The sequence below is a fragment of the Oncorhynchus nerka genome, linkage group LG15, assembly GCF_034236695.1.
Source record: "Oncorhynchus nerka isolate Pitt River linkage group LG15, Oner_Uvic_2.0, whole genome shotgun sequence".
Classification (NCBI taxonomy): Eukaryota; Metazoa; Chordata; class Actinopteri; order Salmoniformes; family Salmonidae; genus Oncorhynchus; species Oncorhynchus nerka.
The window spans coordinates 55495221-55517213 of record NC_088410.1 but is presented as its reverse complement, the minus strand read 5'-3'; the positions used below and the strand labels follow the sequence as shown (position 1 = coordinate 55517213).

General features: G+C 44.5%; 1 protein-coding gene across 5 annotated transcripts in view; it reads left to right on the top strand.

Annotated features, from left to right (window-relative positions):
* The window catches only part of LOC115142934 (plasma membrane calcium-transporting ATPase 1-like), a 173307-nt gene extending 157097 nt beyond the window's left edge, over positions 1–16210 (top strand). For 3 of the 5 annotated variants that reach the window (XM_029682806.2, XM_029682809.2, XM_029682805.2), the window contains one exon: positions 5786–16210. In XM_029682806.2, the coding sequence (XP_029538666.1) occupies positions 5786–6028 (243 nt within the window). In that variant the 3' untranslated portion in view covers positions 6029–16210. Of the gene's footprint in view, positions 1–939; positions 1543–5785 lie in introns of those variants that run through there. The other 2 variants (XM_065001726.1, XM_065001725.1) reach the window with 2 other exon arrangements.
* The last annotated feature ends 5783 nt before the right edge of the window (positions 16211–21993 follow it).

Below are 21993 nucleotides of genomic sequence, written 5' to 3'. Positions count from 1 at the left end.
TTTTATATTGTGTTTTAAGGTATTTATTCATATGTGTGTAGATTTAGAACTGAATAACATATTTTATTGTTGACAAATGTTCCTCATTTACTGGGACACAACGCCATAATATACCGTTCTTATTAGTTTCTCCCAAGTTGGTTTCTGTGTCGTTCGAGACGGATTCTAATTCCCATTCCGACGTTCCACTTCCTCAGTTTAATTTCCCTATTTATCACCCTCTTCCCGTCCTCTCTCCATCCTCCCTTTCTCCCTCCATCACACTGATAAAGGAAGAGATGCAGTCGAGCATTCCTCACTCTCTTTCTCCTGGGGAGGGAGGATAGAAGGGAGAAAGGTGTGTGGGGGGGGGTGATGGAGAGAGGCAGTGAGGTAAATAGGTCCTTATCTGCCCCTCTGACTCCCCTCCCTTCCCTCTGTCTAATCCTGGTGGGCTGTGTGGTTAGGATGTATGTGTGTCAGCACGGCTGGTTAGTCAAATACAACCAGGACATAATTGGCAAGAGGAGGACGACTTTGCACCAAACTTTATCAGTGGCCTGTAGGAACACTCTCTGCCGTCTTCGTTTGTTTCCCTCCCTCGCTCCTACCAGTGCCCTCAGCCTTTTTCCTCTGTCACAAAATATTACCCCTTCCATTCAGTGGCAGGCCTTCCAGTCCTCTCCCTCTCCATTCAATCCGCTCTTCCTCAATCTCTCCAATCCCCTGTTCTTTCCCTTCCAACTAACGATTTAGGGATTTTCTAAATTTGTGCAATAACCACTGTCTGCTCTGCCCATACAATGTTTCTTTCTGCTATCTTTCCCTTCCTCTTTTCACTTCCTCTTTTCCTCTCACCCTTCTTTCTATCTCTCCCGCTCTCCTTGCCCCCTTCTCTCTTTCTTTCTCTCCCTACGTCTCTCTGTTTCTTGTGACTATGCTGTGGGCTGTTGTTTGCAGATGGACGTGGTCTATACGTTCCAGACGGGTCAGGCTCCGGTCCCGGGGGCATTGAGACGCCAGCCCTCTGTGGTCAGCCAGCACAACGACGCCAAAACTGTCTCTAGCCCCACCCACGTAGGGCTTTCCTCTTCCTCCCTGTCTGCCAACTCTGCCGGGGCCCCGCCCCTTCCTGCAGCCGCCGCCGCTGCTTCCCCCTCCACTGCAGGCAGTGAGTGAGCGGTTGCGATGGCGACCCCTTAACAACAAGCTATCTTTTCTCTGCCGCCTCCTCCTCCCTCTCCTCCAGTCAGAATGCTGCATGACTGACTGTTTGATTTCTTGATTTAATTGCTGACATGCCGTCATTACCCCATCCACAGCCTGCCGATGCCTGCTGACTACTTCCTCTCTATGATTGTCTCTCTATCTTTCTCTTGTTCTATGTCTGCTTTGTTCCCTTTCTCTCTCGTTGTTTTATTTACTCTCTCCTCGGTTTCACTCTCTCCTCGGTTCACTCTGGCTTTCCTATGGCTTTCCCAGTGCATCCTGGGGGTTGGAGTTCTCCAAACTCCTAATATGATCTGCATGTATTAACCCAGGTGAGACCTCGCCGTGAGACGAGATCAACCTAAAATAATTGTCAGGAATTACAAAGAGCCAAATCTGTCTCAGTCCTAACTCTGAAAATCCTATCATCTGGAATCCTGACGTCCATTTTATTTCCCTGGCTGTCCGGCAATACAGCGGCCTCGGTAGAGAGATAATTGGACTGGCTAATCTCACACAGGGTATAATCTGAAAAGGTTCAATCCCGCAGGCAGGCCCTAATCTGAGAGGCCGTTATCTGAGGCAGGGCCCAGGAGGTCTCACGGGGGTTAATAGCGAAGGGTTAATTGCATTGTCTAATAACCGTGCATCACTCCATTTACTGAGCTGCCTCAGCACTTCTCTCTCTGTCACTCTCTGTCTGTCTGTCTGTCTGTGTGTGTGTGTGTGTGTGTGTGGGTGGGTGCGTGAGCAGTGTTTAGTATTTTTCAGATTCCTGTTTTCTACTTCCAGTGGCAACATATCAGAAAGCATGCATCTTCTACCTTCTCTCCAACTGTTACTAAAGACACACGGGGCACCTTAAAGGGCTATGGTCACAGTTGGTCACGGTCACAGTTGGTCACTGATAGCTCAGCCATCTCCATGTCCAGCCCTGAGGATACATGTGTGGAGAAGGAGAAAGTCTGTGTATGACTGAATGAGTGTGTGAGTGATTGATTCTGTGTCAGAAGTCATGCAGTCATCTGCGTGGTTAGTGTATAGAGAGTCCATTCGTTCCGGTGATGGTGTTGGACTGTTTTAGTAAGAGAGATGAGCTAAGTCATGTGAGATATGATAGGCAGCTTCCTCTGTACGGATGAGAGGGACAGAGGGATGGGGGATGACCTTGCCCTTTGCTAGAGGGAGGGATGGAGAGGTGAGAGGGAAGAAAAGGGGGACGTCATTCCTCACACCACGACACAGCACTTCCTCCCCCCCTCCGAGACACACACATACCGTCTGCCCAGCAACAGAGTACTGAGAGAGACACACGCACACACACTCTCGCACGAACACACACACTCGCTCGCGCGTACACACACCCTCACACCCTCAGAGGGCTGCAGCGAGATGGCTGACAGATGCTGCAGCTACTCCCTTCTCTCTCCTTCCCCATTTCTCTCGTTCTCTCTCGCACCCTGTCTCTCTTCTCCAGTTGCCCCCTAACTCATATGTATGGATGAGGCCCTCTCGTTTTTCTACTTCACATGAATCTTTCTTTCTGCCTTGCCCTCAATCTCTCTTTCTCCGTCTCTCTCGTCTTGTCGTCTTTCTGTCTTCGTCTTCTTCTCTTCCCTCTCTCTCTCCTCCCTCTCCCTGTCAGTCCGCTATTCAGGGAGGACTTATGACTCAGTGTGTGTTTTATAAAAAAGACAAATTAAAGACTTGGCTGGCAACCTCAGAGCTGACTTCTTCCTCCATGACAGCCTCTGCATCTCACTCTGCTTTTTTCTCACTAAAAGGGATTTATGGGGAAGAAAGATAGCCATATATTTCTACCACATTTTGTTATGTAAAAAGGGTGATGGATGCCTGTGGTACACTGGTGTATCTTCGCAACCTCCAACACGCTCACACGAGAGTCACGCAGAGATCAGACGGATATGAGAGGACTTACAAACCTAGAGAACTACACACATGTAGACGCGCACACACACAAACCCATATTAGAGGACTTAAAGCTCTGGGCTTAAGAGGCAAGTTTGCAGAGACACTCGTCACACACTGAGGTTCTGGAGTAAAGGAAGAGGTGGTGCAGGTAACGGATTTGCAAATTGAACTAAAGTCTCTGGAAAACGTGTGAATATGATTAAAGGAAGAAAGGATGGTTAGGACTGAAGAATACAGTGTGGAAAATATCTAAATATATTAAATAGGTCATGTAAGACTGAGAATACAAAGTGGAATTGAAGTAGCTGTTATTTTTTTTCCGTAACTCGGGAATTTGTATCAGCTTTAAAGGCTCATGCGGTAGTATTGAGGCAAGCGGTCACCTTCTACCTTTCACCCCTGACCCCATCCCCAATCTATGCACACATTTGGAGCTGCTGGATGGTGGTCGTTTAACATGATCACTTCTTTTTTTCACCCATGACCTTTTCTCCTTTCGCTTTCTGATCCAATTGCTGTAGGCCTTGATTCCCAAACCTTTTGCTATTTTTCTTATTTGTCTTTCACTCTGTTTTCTCTGATACAATTCCCCATGTTGCCCTCCTTCATCTCTTGCTTCTCTAGCTCTGCGTATGTTTCCATCCTCTCCCACTCGTATGTCTCTTTCTACTCCTCTGTCTCACTCTCTTCTCCCAAGACGCTCTCCTTTCTGACTACAGGGTAACAATAACAGACCAGTAGTTTTCATCTTTGTTTTACCATGTCCGTACGTGTGTGTGTGTGTGTGTGTGTGTGTGTGTGTGACTATTTTCTTCCTGGCACGGAAATGGAGCCATGAAAATGGAAATATATTTTGTTCGACATCACAATGCTCTCTTAAACAAACACATACACACATAGCCAGAGAAGTCTGCCTGAAATAAGAATTTAAATATCAAGAATCATCACAGAGGTTGGATGCTGATTGTAGAGATGAGGTCCACATACAGTCCACCAAAGTAAAGCTCATTAGACTATAATCTGTACCACACCACAGGTTGAGTGTGTACTATACGTGTTTCTGTGTGAAAGGCTGAGTGTGTACTGTGCGTGTGTGTTTGTGTGTGAAAGGCTGAGTGTGTACTGTGCGTGTGTGTTTGTGTGTGAAAGGCTGAGTGTGTACTGTGCGTGTGTGTTTGTGTGTGAAAGGCTGAGTGTGTACTGTGCTTGTTTGTTTGTGTGTGAAAGGCTGAGTGTGTACTGTGCTTGTTTGTTTGTGTGTGAAAGGCTGAGTGTGTACTGTGCGTGTGTGTTTGTGTGTGAAAGGCTGAGTGTGTACTGTGCGTGTGTGTTTGTGTGTGAAAGGCTGAGTGTGTACTGTGCTTGTTTGTTTGTGTGTGAAAGGCTGAGTGTGTACTTTGTGCTGAGTGTGTGTTTGTGTGTGAAAGGCTGAGTGTGTACTGTGCGTGTGTGTTTGTGTGTGAAAGGCTGAGTGTGTACTGTGCGTGTGTGTTTGTGTGTGAAAGGCTGAGTGTGTACTGTGCGTGTGTGTTTGTGTGTGAAAGGCTGAGTGTGTACTGTGCGTGTGTGTTTGTGTGTGAAAGGCTGAGTGTGTACTGTGCGTGTGTGTTTGTGTGTGAAAGGCTGAGTGTGTTTGTGTGTGAAAGGCTGAGTGTGTACTGTGCATGTGTGTTTGTGTGTGAAAGGCTGAGTGTGTACTGTGCATGTGTGTTTGTGTGTGAAAGGCTGAGTGTGTACTGTGCGTGTGTGTTTCTGTGTGAAAGGCTGAGTGTGTACTGTGCGTGTGTATGAAGTGCATGTTTTTTTCCCCCATTGCAGCGTCAACCTTTCATGCCCTCTACCAACGTCTTCTCATCATCTAGCTCTTCCTGCACTTTCCCTCACCACACTCCCACCTATCACACCAAATATCCCACTCGTCGTTGGTCGTCAACCAGGGAGCCCAACAGACAACTCCCTCCATCCCTTTATTCATTGAAGAACATTGAGATGCTGCCAGCTAGCTGTGCTGTTCTGTAGCTGTGTGTAGGCTGGTGTGTTGGTATGCATCCTAGCGTCACAGTGATAAGAGACTGCAGCTTGTAGCCTCAGATAGCACTGTATGTGTCAGGGTGTTTGGGGGGGGGTGTTGTAGAATTAAGTAGCTGTGTGGTTGTGCTCCTGATGCTTGCTAAATATCCGTCCACCGTCATCATCAACTGTTCCCACCTCGTAAGTTGGTATTTTAGTATTATTCTGTGTTTTTGTGCTCTATTTGTTTTGCGGTGCTCCTTCTCTATTTTCCACTTCGCTCTTATGAACTGTATTGTAGTGGACTGGAGGTTTTTGTGTGTATGATTTGGGGGTTGTTTGTCTTCCTTTTGCTTGCTGTTTGATTTAATGATCGGTGAATGATCAAGACTGCAAAGAGCAACCATGACATCCCAGAAACCTTCACATCCCACCTCTCACTGACCACCTTTTGCCCCCCAGCAGATTACCCATAAACCCCTGCCTGTCTGCCTGACTCCTCTCATCGCCATCAACACAGGAAGACCGGACCAGGACCCTCATACTAACTGTCCTTTTTATTTATCTCTCTTTCTCTCCATCTTTCCCCTCTTTATCTCCCCTGTCTCTCTGTCTCTCCACCTCTCTCTCTCTCTCTCTTCGGTCTCTCTAAAAGATTAAGGTGGTCAATGCGTTCCGTAGCTCCCTTTACCCGGGGCTAGAGAACCCAGAATCCAGAAACTCCATCCATAACTTCATGGCCCACCCTGAGTTTGTCCCCCTGTCTGAGGAGGAGGCGCAGATCCCTGAGAGAGAGGAGTCCAGCAGCGATGAGGTGGATATGGAGATCCAGCCCATTCCCAGCTCCTCGACTGGGGGGGGGAAAGCTCCAGACGTCAGCCACGAGACCTCCTGCTGATCACCTCCTCTCTTCTCCTCCGCTCTGATCTATCCATCCACCCGTCGTCCAGCTGGCTCCCCCCCTGCAGTTCCTCTCCTCCACCATGAGGAGGACCAGCGGTGCGCCCCTCAGATCCTTAGACTCATCCCACAGAGGGTGCACCCAGAGTGGGCAAGGGGTCCCGGTCCCAGCGCCTCCCCCTCTTCACCTCTTCCCTCCACTTCCTGAACCCTACACCCACCTCTCACCTGACCACCCCCACCTTGCCATTCTCATCGGCTTGCACTGACTGTGTCGCGTGTGCCCTTTAAGTCTGTGCAGAAGAGTGACATGCAGAGCATCCAATCACATTGTGCCCCTAACTCATGGGTGGGAAGGACCATTTGGGGTCCACCAATCTGCTCCGTCGAAGGCCGTAGCCTGTCCTTCTGTCCATCTTTGGGGTTTTATATCAGTTTTTTTTTTTTTTTTAACCTCAGAGTAGCCTAGAACTGAAACGCAACATGTTTATCCTTCTGTACTAGCTTATACTCTGCATACACTAACTGGCACAGAACTTTAAGAATATACCCATGTGTACATTAATATTGTATGTACATACATGTAACTGCCAAAATAAAGAAGACACTTAAGTGAGGGATACAAAGTATATTGAAAGCAGGTGCTTCCACACAGATGTGGTTCCTGAGCTAATTAAGCAATTAACATCCCGTCATGTATACAAATACCCAGTTGCCCATTATTTTGGCTTCCATGGTTAGAAGAAGAGGCCTCAAAGGAGCATAGGGGGGTTTAAAGTGTGTGTACGTGTCTCAGTCCCTCGATCTCAACCCAACTGAACGCTTATGGGAGATTCTTGAGCTGCGCCTGAGACAGCATTTTCCACCACCATCAACGAAACACCAAATTATGGAATTTCTCGTGGAGGAATGCTGTCACATCCCTCCAATAGAGTTCAAGACACTTGTAGAATCTATGCCAAGTCGCATTTAAGCTGTTGTGGCAGCTCGTGGTGGCCCAACGCCCTAATTAAGACACTTTTGGTGTTTCCTTTATTTTGGCAGTTAACTGTATATATGCTTTATAGGCTCAACGCTCCAAGCTGATTGGATGATCAGATGTACATGGCCCATGTGATTAACAGCTTTCAGCTACTAAGTTTCTCTTCTCTATTTCTCAATCTGTGTTTTAATTGTAGAGCATGTATGCATTTGATCTGTTTGGAAGCAGGATGTACTAATGGGTTACTCAGTTCAATGCAGGAAACCATGTTTTCATTGATTCTGACACACTACAGCGTTTCAACGATATAGGTTCAATCATCTAAACATCTCTCACTTTAATTTGGTTCTTCTGGGTCCATTTGACATGATTCCATTATGATTTATCCTGTTTTTTGTTGAAGGACAGTGTAAAGAATGCTATGATATTTTAACAGAAAAGTGAATTCTCTTAAAACAACATTTTCAAAGTAAAGCTTGCAGCAGGCTAGAGCCAGAGGGCACCCCCTCTCTGTGGAGCAGGGTCACGGCAAGACGATGTGGAGGTATCTCCCTCATCCTTATCTCATCCAATCAGGGTTCTGGTTTTCCCCAGCCCCTTGAGAGTAAGTTGACAGCTTATGAAACTGCCTCTATGGAGTACGATTAAGAACGTCAGAGTGAAGTGAATGATATTTCACCCCCATCGCTCGTATGCATGACGTATATTATCCGTGTTTCATCTGTGTTGAGTAGAATGGGAGTTTAGAGATGGGTTATGTGAAACATTATTTGGGGTGGGGTTAGGACGTACATATTCCTGTGGACAGAAATGGGTCATTGTTTTTGCTTTAGTCTGTCACAACAACAAAAAATCCACAAAAAATGAAAAAGTCCACACAAATACATTCTCTGTACCTTAGCAAGACAAACCTAGTCCTCGTTTTACACTGTCGACGAAGGGGCGTTGGGCTTGTTCCTGTTAGCTCCGGTGTGAGTGTGTTGTATGTTGTTATCGAGCATCACTGTGTTGGCTGCAGAGTGACACATGGGGACTATCGATCTCTCCCATCATGCCTCTGGGAGAGCCAACCGTGAGCGGCCCAGATATAAATCCAATATCTCCCCCTCCCTCCTCACCCGGCACCGCTCCCTCCCGACCCTCCCTCCTCCGGGCTGCTAGGATAGGGACACAGCACATCCCCACATGTCAAACAACCACAGATAATGGTGTAACAATAAGAGGAATACTCTTAACAAGAAGAAGAAGAAAAATAGACTCAACCAGAGATGTGTATGAGAGCTCCTGTATTCAGTAGTGTATGTTGTCGTCAGAGGTGTCATGCCCGTAGGGGGCACAGGGGCACGTGCTCCCTCAGATTTGTCATGTTTAAAAGATATTTTTTGGGGGCCTTTTTTTCTCTCTGTAATACTACTAGGCACTTAGCAATTTTATATAACTAGCTACCAAGAAACCATTTCAGGCTATCAATACAGTTAGAGTAGCTAGCTTGTCGTCCTCTTAGCTGGCATGCCCGCTGGCAAGGTTGGTAGACTTCAGAAAAGCAAGCAATAACTAAATGTACTGTATAAGACTCACATTCCTTTCAATATTGTACCAGAGATGCAGAGAAGTATTTTTTTTTTATTTATTTTTTTAAGAACCACCAGTCAGAAGGATACAGACAGCTCAATTGGTATGCTTAAATATTCAGAAAAATATACATTTTTTTACATAGAATTAAGCATAATGATTATGGCTCTAGATTACAGGAAAAAAAGCTGCTTCAGATGTTTGAAAAATGCTAAATTCTCCAATTTATGGTCGGTGGGCTTACCACCCCTCCGGACCACCCCCCTAGCCATCCTCACGTACTTTGTGCCCCCTAAGATTTTTGTTGGGGTGCATGATTCCCCTGGTCATTGTTGTATATGATGGTAGAGAGAGTGTTAACTTGGGCTTGACCCCCTTTTCCGCCTCCGGCCACCAACTCTGTGACCGAGATTGTGACGCCCTCGACAGGACGTGTGCTATCGATTACCAGTAATGTACTACTGCCATATTTTCAACCTTATTTTCATATCTAGGTTGCTTACTTCGATAGAACCCTCTGGTGATGCGCCTTTTCTACTTACTCAGAGCCATATTTTCTAGGTTGTCGTTGTTGTTTTGTATCCCATCGTTATCGAGGTTTCCTTTCTATTCCCCCTGACCAACAAAAAAAAAACAAAGACAAAATAATGTGTCACTGCCGATACAGTATATAAGTCATGGACCACTACGATGTTTACAGAACATAGTCAAGCCTGATGCAGTAAGCCTGCTCGCGCTGCACTTCACTCCAACCGGCTAGTCTCCTTCATTCCCTTGCTTTCGTGAGTCTTAGTACATAGTTATGGGGAAGCTTTCTTGCATGATTTTCATAGAAACGCAATGTTTTTTGTTCATTTTTTTACAATTCTTCTTCTGTATTTTTATATTAAGTACTTTTTGGAAATATATAAATATGTATAGGCTGAAGAGTTTTGATGACAGTACAGACCATGAATAAGATCAATCGACAGTGTAACATGTTTTTGGAGTATATTTATGCCACATTTGTAAACCATGCTTGGTCGTCTGATGCTGGGGCTAACTAAATTAAAATAAATTGTTTACTCACTGTAGGTCATGTGATTGGACATACTCTTTCAGCAATCTAGTCTTACCGCCCCTTTCCCTTTCACTATATACAGTCTTAAAGAGAGTATCTTAAATTCTGCTATTTCTTTCAATAGCTTAAAGGGATAGTCCGGGATTTTGGCAATGAGACCCTTTTATCTACAGTACTTCCCCAGAGTCCGATGAACTCGTGGACACCGTTTTTTATGTATCTGCGTCCAGTATGAAGGAAATTAGAGGTAGTTTCGGGGGCTAATGCTAAATAAATTGTGCTAACACTAGTTAGCAACTTCCTTCAAACTGCACACCGATACATAAAAATGGTATCCACGAGTTCATCTGAATCTGGGAAGTAAATAAAGGGCCTCATTGTCAAAATCCCGAACTATCCCTTTAAATCAAATGTGGTCCAATGAAAGTGAGTGAAATCGAACATGGTAGTATACAGAACATTGAAGATTTGCTAAATTAATTGGGGGTATATATATATATTTTTTTTTTAATCTCTATATAAATGTATTTGTTAATTTTTTTCTGTTCTTTCAGACTAATATGACTGCGAGTTTAACTTATTTTGTGAGAGGATCGGTGCTCTCGGATGCCTGTGTAGTGACGTTAGTCGACTTGTCAAAGAGGGCATGAATTTCATCCAAATTCAGCATTACCCTTTTAATTCTAATGGCTTAGAACACTGTTTATGGGAAGAGAGTAGAGCTGTTAAACTGGTAGTGACATCACTTCCTCTTCCTGTTTTTGTCCATAAACAGAAACTAGATGCCTTCGATGTGGTGTCCGTTCGACCATTAGACAGTCTCATTTTGGGGACACATTTTCAATTGGAATCCTTTCTTTTCTTCTGACTTACTCTATTTGGAAGACTGCGCTTATACATTCAGTATGTGTAAATATTGTCATAGGATGATGTTGAACTTAACTTATAACTCTTGGTAATGAACAGGGGGCAACCAGTCAGGGATCACCGAGCATAGCTTTAAGAATGTTCTGCCAAAGTCTTGCTTTGTACAATCGTTGCTTTTTTGTCCTTTTTTATTTTTGCACAGATTGTTTTAAAATTACTATTTTCAGGTGAAGGTGTTTTCCTTGTTTTCCATCTTCCCCAAAATAGCAAATGTTTTTGCATGTAAACGTGGACAGAGAATACAAAGAGCTTGAAGCGTCACTAAGATTGTCCCTCTTCTATTGCCATGGCCTTGGTTGTGCTGTTGTGATCTCTTACTGGTTGCCCTCCCATTCCATCCCACAGGTGAACATATACTCCATCCTCTAGAAACATCCCAATGTTTTTGTTTGTTGTTTTGTTCTTGTTTATTTGTACCTTGGCACAACTGTACAACAGAAGCAGACCAACAGGTCTGCATGTCTGAGGTGGAGGGAGAACTAAAGAACGGCTAGACTGACCTGATAAAGCCGATGTTTGGTTTCTCTGATGGATACGCCCACCGTGGCTTCTGACCAATCTGTAAGATCTGTTCCTTCTCATTGCACAGGTCTCAATAATGACTCATGTATGACAAAATGAAATTGCTAAGGCATTGTGCAATACCTGTCAACTGTAATGGACTGCATTGCTTCTCTAAAGCTTCTCTTTCTTAGATAGCTTTTTATTTCTTTCGATTTGGGGGATTTCTTTGGGGAAGCTTCTCCGCAGTTGTAAATAATAAAACAAACAAAAAAAGGTTTGAAAACTGGAATATCACAGTTTAAAGTCATAACCCCTTATTTTACGTAGGACGATATTTACCCGAACCAGTTCTTGTGTTTTAATACATTTTCAATTGTATCTAATTGAGAAAAGACCGAAAAAGAACTTTCTGTCATTGATATGATGCACAGTAATAGATACTGGTGTTATTTTTGTATAAACATAATACCATCTATGTGGCATGCATGACGTATAAACAATTTTGTGGTTTAAAGCAAAATGTCTGACCTGGTTGATTGGTACTTTCGTGTTCTGTGTAGCTTAAACCACACTGTACTAAAAGAGGAAAAAAAATACCTGCATTTGGGGGAAAAAAAGCTAAGTGTTTAATATGTGTTCAATGTTCTGCATGGTTAAGTATGGAATGAGACACCCCAAACGTTGACTTGCTTTCAAAACAAAACTTGCACGTACAAAACTCGTACACATTTTGACTCCGTTTCTGTCCCCCGTGAAACATACACTGAGAGGATGCTGCCTTGAAGATATGGAATGGGTGGATGCGTGAGTGAATGGGACTTGAATTCAGTTGCACAAAGATCTGTTCAATGAAGGGTTTTATCTGCAGGTAGCAAGTCCCTGTTGGGTGCTTCATCACTAGTGTTGAATGATTCCTACTTGGTTATTAGCTAAGGTACTTCTTGACTGTATCCTGTGTCTGTTCATTCCCAGTGTGTCTCACAGCAGCCATGCAGTCGACCATCCTACTTTACCCCATCTCACCACAGAGGCCTGACGTGATAACCAACAAAAACGCCATACACACAACACTGCTGTTTATCATGCATAACGCAATAATAGTTTTGCAGTTAATATTCGTTTTATTTATCCATGAGAGGAGTCATTACTTTTGAGGTTTTATTGGCATTTTAGAACATTCCTAAATCAGTACCCCCATGCTGAATCTATTTCACCACCAAATGAGAAGTCATTACGATACCACGCTGTTCATTGTTTATTCCATCATCCAGCCACAGCCACAGAGAATCACTCTCTACCAAGGTAGGCACTTGCTCATCAACTCATTTCACACCTATCACATAAATCGATTTCCTCATTGCCCTCCCTCAACTCTCCAACTCTCCTCTCTCATTCCGTCTCCCTCCATCCAAGGACAGCGCTCATCTGTCAGTGCCAAACAGCAGTCAACCTCTTCTAGCTGCAGCATCTAGATGCCTGAGATTCTTCACTGGTTTATTCAACAGTTCTATCCATTATGGTAGTTTCTTTTTAGTTGACGCTTTGTGGCTCGTACACAAATCGACCACCACAGTTTGTCTTTCTCCTTTTCGATATTTCGCTAGTTGTTTTTTCCTAGAAAGGCTGTTGCTCTGTCGGTGAGACCTGTGTGTTTGTCTCTGTGTGTCTTGGGGCCCCAGCTTTCCATGTTGATAGTCCTGCACCATCTGCCCAGACTCGCTTAGATTGCCTGGGCTCAGATCTGTGTGTGTGTGTGTCTGCGTGCAGTCACCAAGGGCTATGGGGCAGAGCAGAGATGTTTGAGGCCATACGTCTCTTGTCTAGTTAGAAAAACGTGGCCAACTTGCACCAGAGAAGAATTCGATCTCGGTACCAAATGAATGGTATTCCGCTAGTGTCGACCACAGCCTAGCTTGTCTCTTCTTCTCTACTCTGTGGGTTGAGCTGCTGGTCCAGAGGAGTAAGACATAAGAGAGAGAAGGAGAGCTTCTCCTCTGTTCTTCCTCTGAGTCGGTGTCATTTACATCACCAGCTACTGTGACCATCACAGCTGTGCCTCGTCTTGAACACCGCTTTCAACTGGTGTCTCTCTTCATAGCTATGCTGTTGAAACCAGGCAGTTCCATAGACCGAGAGATATTCTGAATATTTCTGTTCCCAAGGAGACCTGTCCGAGAAGGCAGCTGATTGGTTGATCTGAGCATGTTGGAGTGACCGCGTTCCATCACTCATTCTGGTTGGCTTGGTGTGAACATAATTGTACAACCATTTCAAAGAGCACTGTCTTGTTTTGTTATCTTGAACTGTGTTAACACTGACAGCTTTTGAAATGTGTTTTGCTAATTTCTCTCGCACTTTGGATGAGCCGTTGTTTCATCACCCTGGCCTGTGCTGACGTTAATGCAATCATGACTAATTCTGACAGGCACTCGGCATGGTTTGGCGTTAAAGTGAAATGCGTTTTGGCTTCATGGTCATGTTCCCACAGCGCTGAGATACTGAAACAGTCAGGCCTGTTGTTTTTGATTGACGCAGGAGAAACAACCGCAGCATCAAAGATAAGGGAGGAATTAAATTGGCTGAAATTGTTCATTAAATACGTTGCTGTGTTTCCTTGAATTGTGTGTGTGTGTGTGCGCATAATAATGAATGTGTGAATATGTGTGTGAGGGTTTGTATTGAAGCTCATTTTCTGTGGGTACAGTAACGGTCTGTAACAGTTCTTGGAGGCCCTTTTAAGCAGCACTTTTCCTCAGTGTGTGTCTCACCTGACAAACATACAGACACAACAACACACATTCGCTGTACTCTCCATATCCCCCTTTTGTAAATAAGATTCATTATCATTCTAAAATGTCACCCATGTTTGCTTCAAACTATGCAACAATATTCTACAATTATAATACTGTTGTTTAGTTATTTTCCCAGTTCTTCTCTTAAAGGCCCAGTGCAGTCAAACGTGATTTTCTTGTGTTTTATATATATTTCCACACTATGAGGTTGAAATAATAGGGGAGAGTGGGTTAAGTTGAGCCTATGGGGTAATTTGAGCAACCCTTGTGTTAAGGAAATCATAAAAATAAAATAAATGTATAATTTGACTAAATATTTAAGAAAGTCATTTCGTGGAGTCTGAAGGTAGAAACCATATGGAAAAAGTGGTAAGCCAGTTAGATTTTTTTTAAACAACAGATTTTAGCCAAATTAAATTAATTCATTGTGTCAGAGCAGCGTTTCCCAAACTAGGAGTCTTTTAAAAATGGGGTCGTGAGAGAAACTCTGACAATAATCAAAACATTAGGTCTGTAGCCTCCGGTAGCCGCTACAAGTGGTTGTAAAAAAAAAACAGAGCCATTTCTGTTTTCTTCCTAATGTGTGTCTCTTTCTAACAGTTTAGAAAGAGTATTTTGTTTCCCTCTACAATGCCCACAATTACTCAATAGAACAGAGTGGACAAGACCAGGCAATAAGTCAGGCTGTTGGAAAAAGAAAATCATCAACAATACATTATTTTCTACACAGAAGATCATACAAAAGTATTGCCTGAGGATCTGAACTTCCCAATACCTCTCTGATGCATTTTAGTCACTTCAACCCATATTTCCAGCAGAATTAAATACTTTCAGACTGATTTGTAATAGACTGTCATAGCCCAATTACAAAGTTAACATTGTCAATTGATTACATTATTGTCTTTATATGGTGGGGTCGCGATTCATTTCAAATATTTAAAATGGCGTAGCGATTCATTTAAAATATTTAAAATGGGGTCCCGGGAACAAAACAGTTTGGAAACCCTTTTGTGTTGGGGTTTCATGATGCTTGTATCTAAACCAAAGTAGATCATTTTAAGATGTTTTATACATCAGTCGGGGGGTCTCTAAAAGCTACAATATGAGGTCCTAAATCAAGCATGAAATTGCATCCTTGTAGCTGTGTGGGCTAATATAGTCCAAATGTGTTTGCCTTGGGGCAAGTTGGTTGAGCCCATCGTTGAGCCAATGGCAAGTTGGTTGAGCCCATCGTTGAGCCAATGGCAAGTTGAGCAAATTGAAGTGTTTAAAAAGGCACAACGTTTTTCTGAGGTAAACCTTTGTTTAAAGATGCTTCAAAATGACTAAAAGACAAAAATGCGATTTGTGATTGTGTTGAGTTGTATTTGGGAAACAAAAGATAGGCATGGTTTTAGAAAGGTATGGATAATATTTAATTTAGTACAGATAATTGTAGGAGGTTTAACTTATCCCATACCCTGGATAAATTGTGCTAAGAGACAACTTTTTTGGGACAAACTATGTTTTAAAAACTGTCATGTTTACAGTACATTAATTCTGACTATTTCCAGGGATACACAACATCCTGAAATACATGTAGATATCTTTGTTAGAAAGAATACTATTTCCTTGACAGAGTGATGCTGAATATAAAAAATGGCTCAATTTACCTGTCTCCCCTACTGTGAAATTGTGAAAATGATGATAATGACTGTTTAGTGTAAGAGCTGTTGAAAAGACCACCTGAAATCTTAGGCTGTTTTGGTGGGATGGAGTTTAGGCCTGCCTGGTGATATCACCAGTAAATGAGTTAATAGACAAATGACAGCTATTTTTCAGTTTTCCCCTCCTCACTCAAACCACTCCCAGACATTCCTAGCAAAATTGCTCTTTGCTAAGAAGCTATTTGTACTTATTTTTTGACCATTTCAATTGAAAACAATCCCCGTAAGGTACTTAACTGTTACTCTGAAATGATTTGCTATTGAGATAAAAACAGCTGCATTGGACCTTCTTAACGCTCTCCTCCTCTCTCTCTCTCTCTCGCTCCTCTTTCTTTTTGTCTGTGTGCTTGTTTATGTCTCAATGGATGCAGTTGTTTCCCATATTTCAATTCTTTATACTAAAAGAAAAGCCGGTGTATTATGTATGTGTGTGCACGATGTGCACGCACCCTGAATTTTTCTTTACTCTTTTGTAATATATGATCATGTGGAATGCCTTGGTCTTTATGTCCTGTTGTTTTGAATTTAACAGAACAAAAAAAATGATAATCAAGCAATTGAGGTGAAAGTTATTATAAATATATATATATAAACAAATCTATATACATAAAATAAAGCCATTGGAATTTGAAATACATTGGTTTCAGCGTGATTCTTTTTGTCATGGTTCATTGTCTTGTGATTCAAGTCAGCCAATCTTGTGTTCAATCACTATTGAAGGTTTTTTTATTTTTTATTCTCTGATACAGTATCACATTTGATCCTTCCTTTCTAAACATTCAGGCCTTCTAGTTATGGAAAAAGTCCATGGTGATTTTCCAAGAATAGAGATGTTGCTCGAAGAGTTGTAAGAAAGAGTAATTTATTTATCCTCTTAGTCCATTCTTTTCATGTTCATCAACTTCTTTTTATTCCGGATCCTTCTCATTTTCGCAAATATACAGTATTTGTTTCTCTTTCATGAAGTCAAGGTCAGAAAGGGTTTTAATGACATCCAAATAAATGATCAAACAGCACCACCGTGTGGGTAACATTGGTATTCCAACATTGGTATTCAATCAAGCCATTACATTTACATTTAACATTTACATTTAAGTCATTTAGCAGACGCTCTTATCCAGAGCGACTTACAAATTGGTGCTTTCACCTTATGACATCCAGTGGAACAGCCACTTTACAATAGTGCATCTAGGTCTTTTAAGGGGGGTGAGAAGGATTACTTTATCCTATCCTAGGTATTCCTTAAAGAGGTGGGGTTTCAGGTGTCTCCGGAAGGTGGTGATTGACTCCGCTGTCCTGGCGTCGTGAGGGAGTTTGTTCCACCATTGGGGGGCCAGAGCAGCGAACAGTTTTGAGTGGGCTGAGCGGGAACTGTACTTCCTCAGTGGTAGGGAGGCGAGCAGGCCAGAGGTGGATGAACGCAGTGCCCTTGTTTGGGTGTAGGGCCTGATCAGAGCCTGGAGGTACTGAGGTGCCGTTCCCCTCACAGCTCCGTAGGCAAGCACCATGGTCTTGTAGCGGATGCGAGCTTCAACTGGAAGCCAGTGGAGAGAGCGGAGGAGCGGGGTGACGTGAGAGAACTTGGGAAGGTTGAACACCAGACGGGCTGCGGCGTTCTGGATGAGTTGTAGGGGTTTAATGGCACAGGCAGGGAGCCCAGCCAACAGCGAGTTGCAGTAATCCAGACGGGAGATGACAAGTGCCTGGATTAGGACCTGCGCCGCTTCCTGTGTGAGGCAGGGTCGTACTCTGCGGATGTTGTAGAGCATGAACCTACAGGAACGGGCCACCGCCTTGATGTTATTTGAGAACGACAGGGTGTTGTCCAGGATCACGCCAAGGTTCTTAGCGCTCTGGGAGGAGGACACAATGGAGTTGTCAACCGTGATGGCGAGATCATGGAACGGGCAGTCCTTCCCCGGGAGGAAGAGCAGCTCCGTCTTGCCGAGGTTCAGCTTGAGGTGGTGATCCGTCATCCACACTGATATGTCTGCCAGACATGCAGAGATGCGATTCGCCACCTGGTCATCAGAAGGGGGAAAGGAGAAGATTAATCGCAATGATAGGAGAGACCATGTGAGGTTATGACAGAGCCAAGTGACTTGGTGTATAGCGAGAATAGGAGAGGGCCTAGAACAGAGCCCTGGGGGACACCAGTGGTGAGAGCACGTGGTGAGGAGACGGATTCTCGCCACGCCACCTGGTAGGAGCGACCTGTCAGGTAGGACGCAATCCAAGCGTGGGCCGCGCCGGAGATGCCCAACTCGGAGAGGGTGGAGAGGAGGATCTGATGGTTCACAGTATCGAAGGCAGCCGATAGGTCTAGAAGGATGAGAGCAGAGGAGAGAGAGTTAGCTTTAGCAGTGCGGAGCGCCTCCGTGATACAGAGAAGAGCAGTCTCAGTTGAATGACTAGTCTTGAAACCTGACTGATTTGGATCAAGAAGGTCATTCTGAGAGAGATAGCGGGAGAGCTGGCCAAGGACGGCACATTCAAGAGTTTTGGAGAGAAAAGAAAGAAGGGATACTGGTCTGTAGTTGTTGACATCGGAGGGATCGAGTGTAGGTTTTTTCAGAAGGGGTGCAACTCTCGCTCTCTTGAAGACGGAAGGGACGTAGCCAGCGGTCAGGGATGAGTTGATGAGCGAGGTGAGGTAAGGGAGAAGGTCTCCGGAAATGGTCTGGAGAAGAGAGGAGGGGATAGGGTCAAGCGGGCAGGTTGTTGGGCGGCCGGCCGTCACAAGACGCGAGATTTCATCTGGAGAGAGAGGGGAGAAAGAGGTCAGAGCACAGGGTAGGCAGTGTGAGCAGAACCAGCGGTGTCGTTTGACTTAGCAAACGAGGATCGGATGTCGTCGACCTTCTTTTCAAAATGGTTGACGAAGTCATCTGCAGAGAGGGAGGAGGAGGGGGGGAGGGGGAGGAGGATTCAGGAGGGAGGAGAAGGTGGCAAAGAGCTTCCTAGGGTTAGAGGCAGATGCTTGGAATTTAGAGTGGTAGAAAGTGGCTTTAGCAGCAGAGACAGAAGAGGAAAATGTAGAGAGGAGGGAGTGAAAGGATGCCAGGTCCGCAGGGAGGCGAGTTTTCCTCCATTTCCGCTCGGCTGCCCGGAGCCCTGTTCTGTGAGCTCGCAATGAGTCGTCGAGCCACGGAGCGGGAGGGGAGGACCGAGCCGGCCTGGAGGATAGGGGACATAGAGAGTCAAAGGATGCAGAAAGGGAGGAGAGGAGGGTTGAGGAGGCAGAATCAGGAGATAGGTTGGAGAAGGTTTGAGCAGAGGGAAGAGATGATAGGATGGAAGAGGAGAGAGTAGTGGGGAGAGAGAGCGAAGGTTGGGACGGCGCGATACCATCCGAGTAGGGGCAGTGTGGGAAGTGTTGGATGAGAGCGAGAGGGAAAAGGATACAAGGTAGTGGTTGGAGACTTGGAGGGGAGTTGCAATGAGGTTAGTGGAAGAACAGCATCTAGTAAAGATGAGGTTGAGCGTATTGCCTGCCTTGTGAGTAGGGGGAAGGTGAGAGGGTGAGGTCAAAAGAGGAGAGGAGTGGAAAGAAGGAGGCAGAGAGGAATGAGTCAAAGGTAGACGTGGGGAGGTTAATGTCGCCCAGAACTGTGAGAGGTGAGCCGTCCTCAGGAAAGGAGCTTATCAAGGCATCAAGCTCATTGATGAACTCTCCGAGGGAACCTGGAGGGCGATAAATGATAAGGATGTTAAGCTTGAAAGGGCTGGTAACTGTGACAGCATGGAATTCAAAGGAGGCGATAGACAGATGGGTAAGGGGAGAAAGAGAGAATGACCACTTGGGAGAGATGAGGATCCCGGTGCCACCACCCCGCTGACCAGAAGCTCTCGGGGTGTGCGAGAACACGTGGGCGGATGAAGAGAGAGCAGTGGGAGTAGCAGTGTTATCTGTGGTGATCCATGTTTCCGTCAGAGCCAAGAAGTCGAGGGACTGGAGGGAGGCATAGGCTGAGATGAACTCTGCCTTGTTGGCCGCAGATCGGCAGTTCCAGAGGCTACCGGAGACCTGGAACTCCACGTGGGTCGTGCGCGCTGGGACCACCAGATTAGGTGGCCGCGCCACGCGGTGTGGAGCGTTTGTATGGTCTGTGCAGAGAGGAGAGAACAGGGATAGACAGACACATAGTTGACAGGCTACAGAAGAGGCTACGCTAATGCAAAGGAGATTGGAATGACAAGTGGACTACACGTCTCGAATGTTCAGAAAGTTAAGCTTACGTAGCAAGAATCTTATTGACTAAAATGATTAAAATGATACCGTACTGCTGAAGTAGGCTAGCTGGCAGTGGCTGCGTTGTTGACTTTGTAGGCTAGCTGGCAGTGGCTGCGTTGTTGACACTACACTAATCAAGTCGTTCCGTGAGTGTAATATAATTTCTACAGTGCTGCTATTCGGGGGCTAGCTAGCAGTGTTGATTACGTTGCGTTAAAAGAACGACAATAGCTGGCTAGCTAAACTAGAAAATCGCTCTAGACTACACAATTATCTTTGATACAAAGACGGCTATGTAGCTAGCTATGTAGCTAGCTACGATCAAACAAATCAAACCGTTGTACTGTAATGAAATGAAATGAAAATGTGATACTACCTGTGGAGAGAAGCGGAATGCGACCGGGTTGTTGAGTGCGGAAGTTCTATTCGGTAGACGTTGGCTAGCTGTTGGCTAGCTAGCAGTGTCTCCTACGTTAAGGACGACAAATAGCTGGCTAGCTAACCTCGGTAAATTAAGATAATCACTCTAAAACTACACACTCTAAACTACACAATTATCTTGGATACGAAGACAGCAAAGACAACTATGTAGCTAGCTAACACTACACTAATCAAGTCGTTCAGTTGAGTGTACTAGTTTCTACAGTGCTGCTATTCGGTAGACGGTGGACGTTTGCTAGCTGGCTAGCTGCTGGGCAGATAGCAGTGTAGACTACGTTAGGACGACGAAATACGATAATTACGCAATTATCTTTGATTCAATGACGGCTATGTAGCTAGCTAAGAAGAAATTGCTAAGATTAGACAAATCAAACCGTTGTACTATAATGAAATGTAATGAAATGTAATGAAAAGTTATACGACCTGCGGACCGAAGTGCGGATGCGACCGCTCGCTCCAACCCGGAAGTAGATAAGTCACTAGAGGGACTATACATTCTGAATCAATGGGGTCAGGGCTGTGCAAGAATGCTGCATACTCCCTTATCAATGGAGCCACAGTAGGTCAGGTCAGGGCTGAGCATGAATACTGCATACTTCCTTCCCTCCTAGAAGTAATCAATGTTCTGAAAAAATGGATTGGTTGAAGAAACGTTGAGACCCAATATTGTTGTTCAGCTAAACTCAGTTGGACAATTAAAGGAAAGACAGAACATTGCTCAAAAATGCACAAATAAGATATATTTCAAATGGGTGAATCTTTCATTTAAATCAATTAAAAGTAGCTTTGTTACCTCAACCTGATTTGAAAACACAGTGTTGGTGTCTCACAACAATGGAATCGTGTTGGAACTTTTAATGCCAACATGGTGACCGTTGAGAAATTTAAAGCATTAAACCCAGCTGAATTCTGTCTGCACATTTTAGTGGCCTTTTATTGTCCCCAGCACAAGGTACACCTGTGTAATTATCATGCTGTTTAATCAGCTTCTTGATATGCCACACTTGTCAGATGGATGGATTATCTTGGCCAAGGAGAAATGCTCACTAACAGGGATGTAAACAAATTTGTGCACAAACTTTGAGAGAAATAAGCTTTTTGTGCGTATTGAACATTTCTAGGATCTTTTACTTTAGCTCATGAAACACGAGACCAACACTTTACACTAGTGTTCAGTGTAGTTGGTTGCTGGTCAGAGGTCTTCAACAGTGAGAGAATCCAGCATTATAAACGCATACCGTAACTGTCCAAGCTCTTTTCTTTTTCCTTTTCTTTTCTCTCTCTCGCCCACAGACCTTTAACAGCGGGCTGCATTTCTCACCTAGGGAAACCTGGCCCGGAAGGTGTCAAGACGACTGCATTTCCAATGGCAACTCTCTCAGTGCCGTGGTAACGGGAGACTCCACTGTGGCAGGTTCATTAGGGGGAGGGTTGTGTTATGTCAGAGAGTTGAAGAACAGAACAGCTCTAAGGCCCAGGCATCTTAACTAGTGGTGAGGTGAGGTGGGTATGCTAACAGAGAAGTTCAACCTACTGCCCACTCAGTCTCTTCTCTGTTTCTTCATGCTTGTGCTACAGTTTGTTGATTGACACTCAAGTTGAATCTGAATGCTCCTCACAATACCCAAGGACCCAAAGCATCAATATGTTGCTGAATAGCCTTTGTCTTGTACTTCACAAACACTGTAAATAAGATTGATTTGGTATGCATTGGAATGACATGCACCCCTATTCAAAGCGCTCTC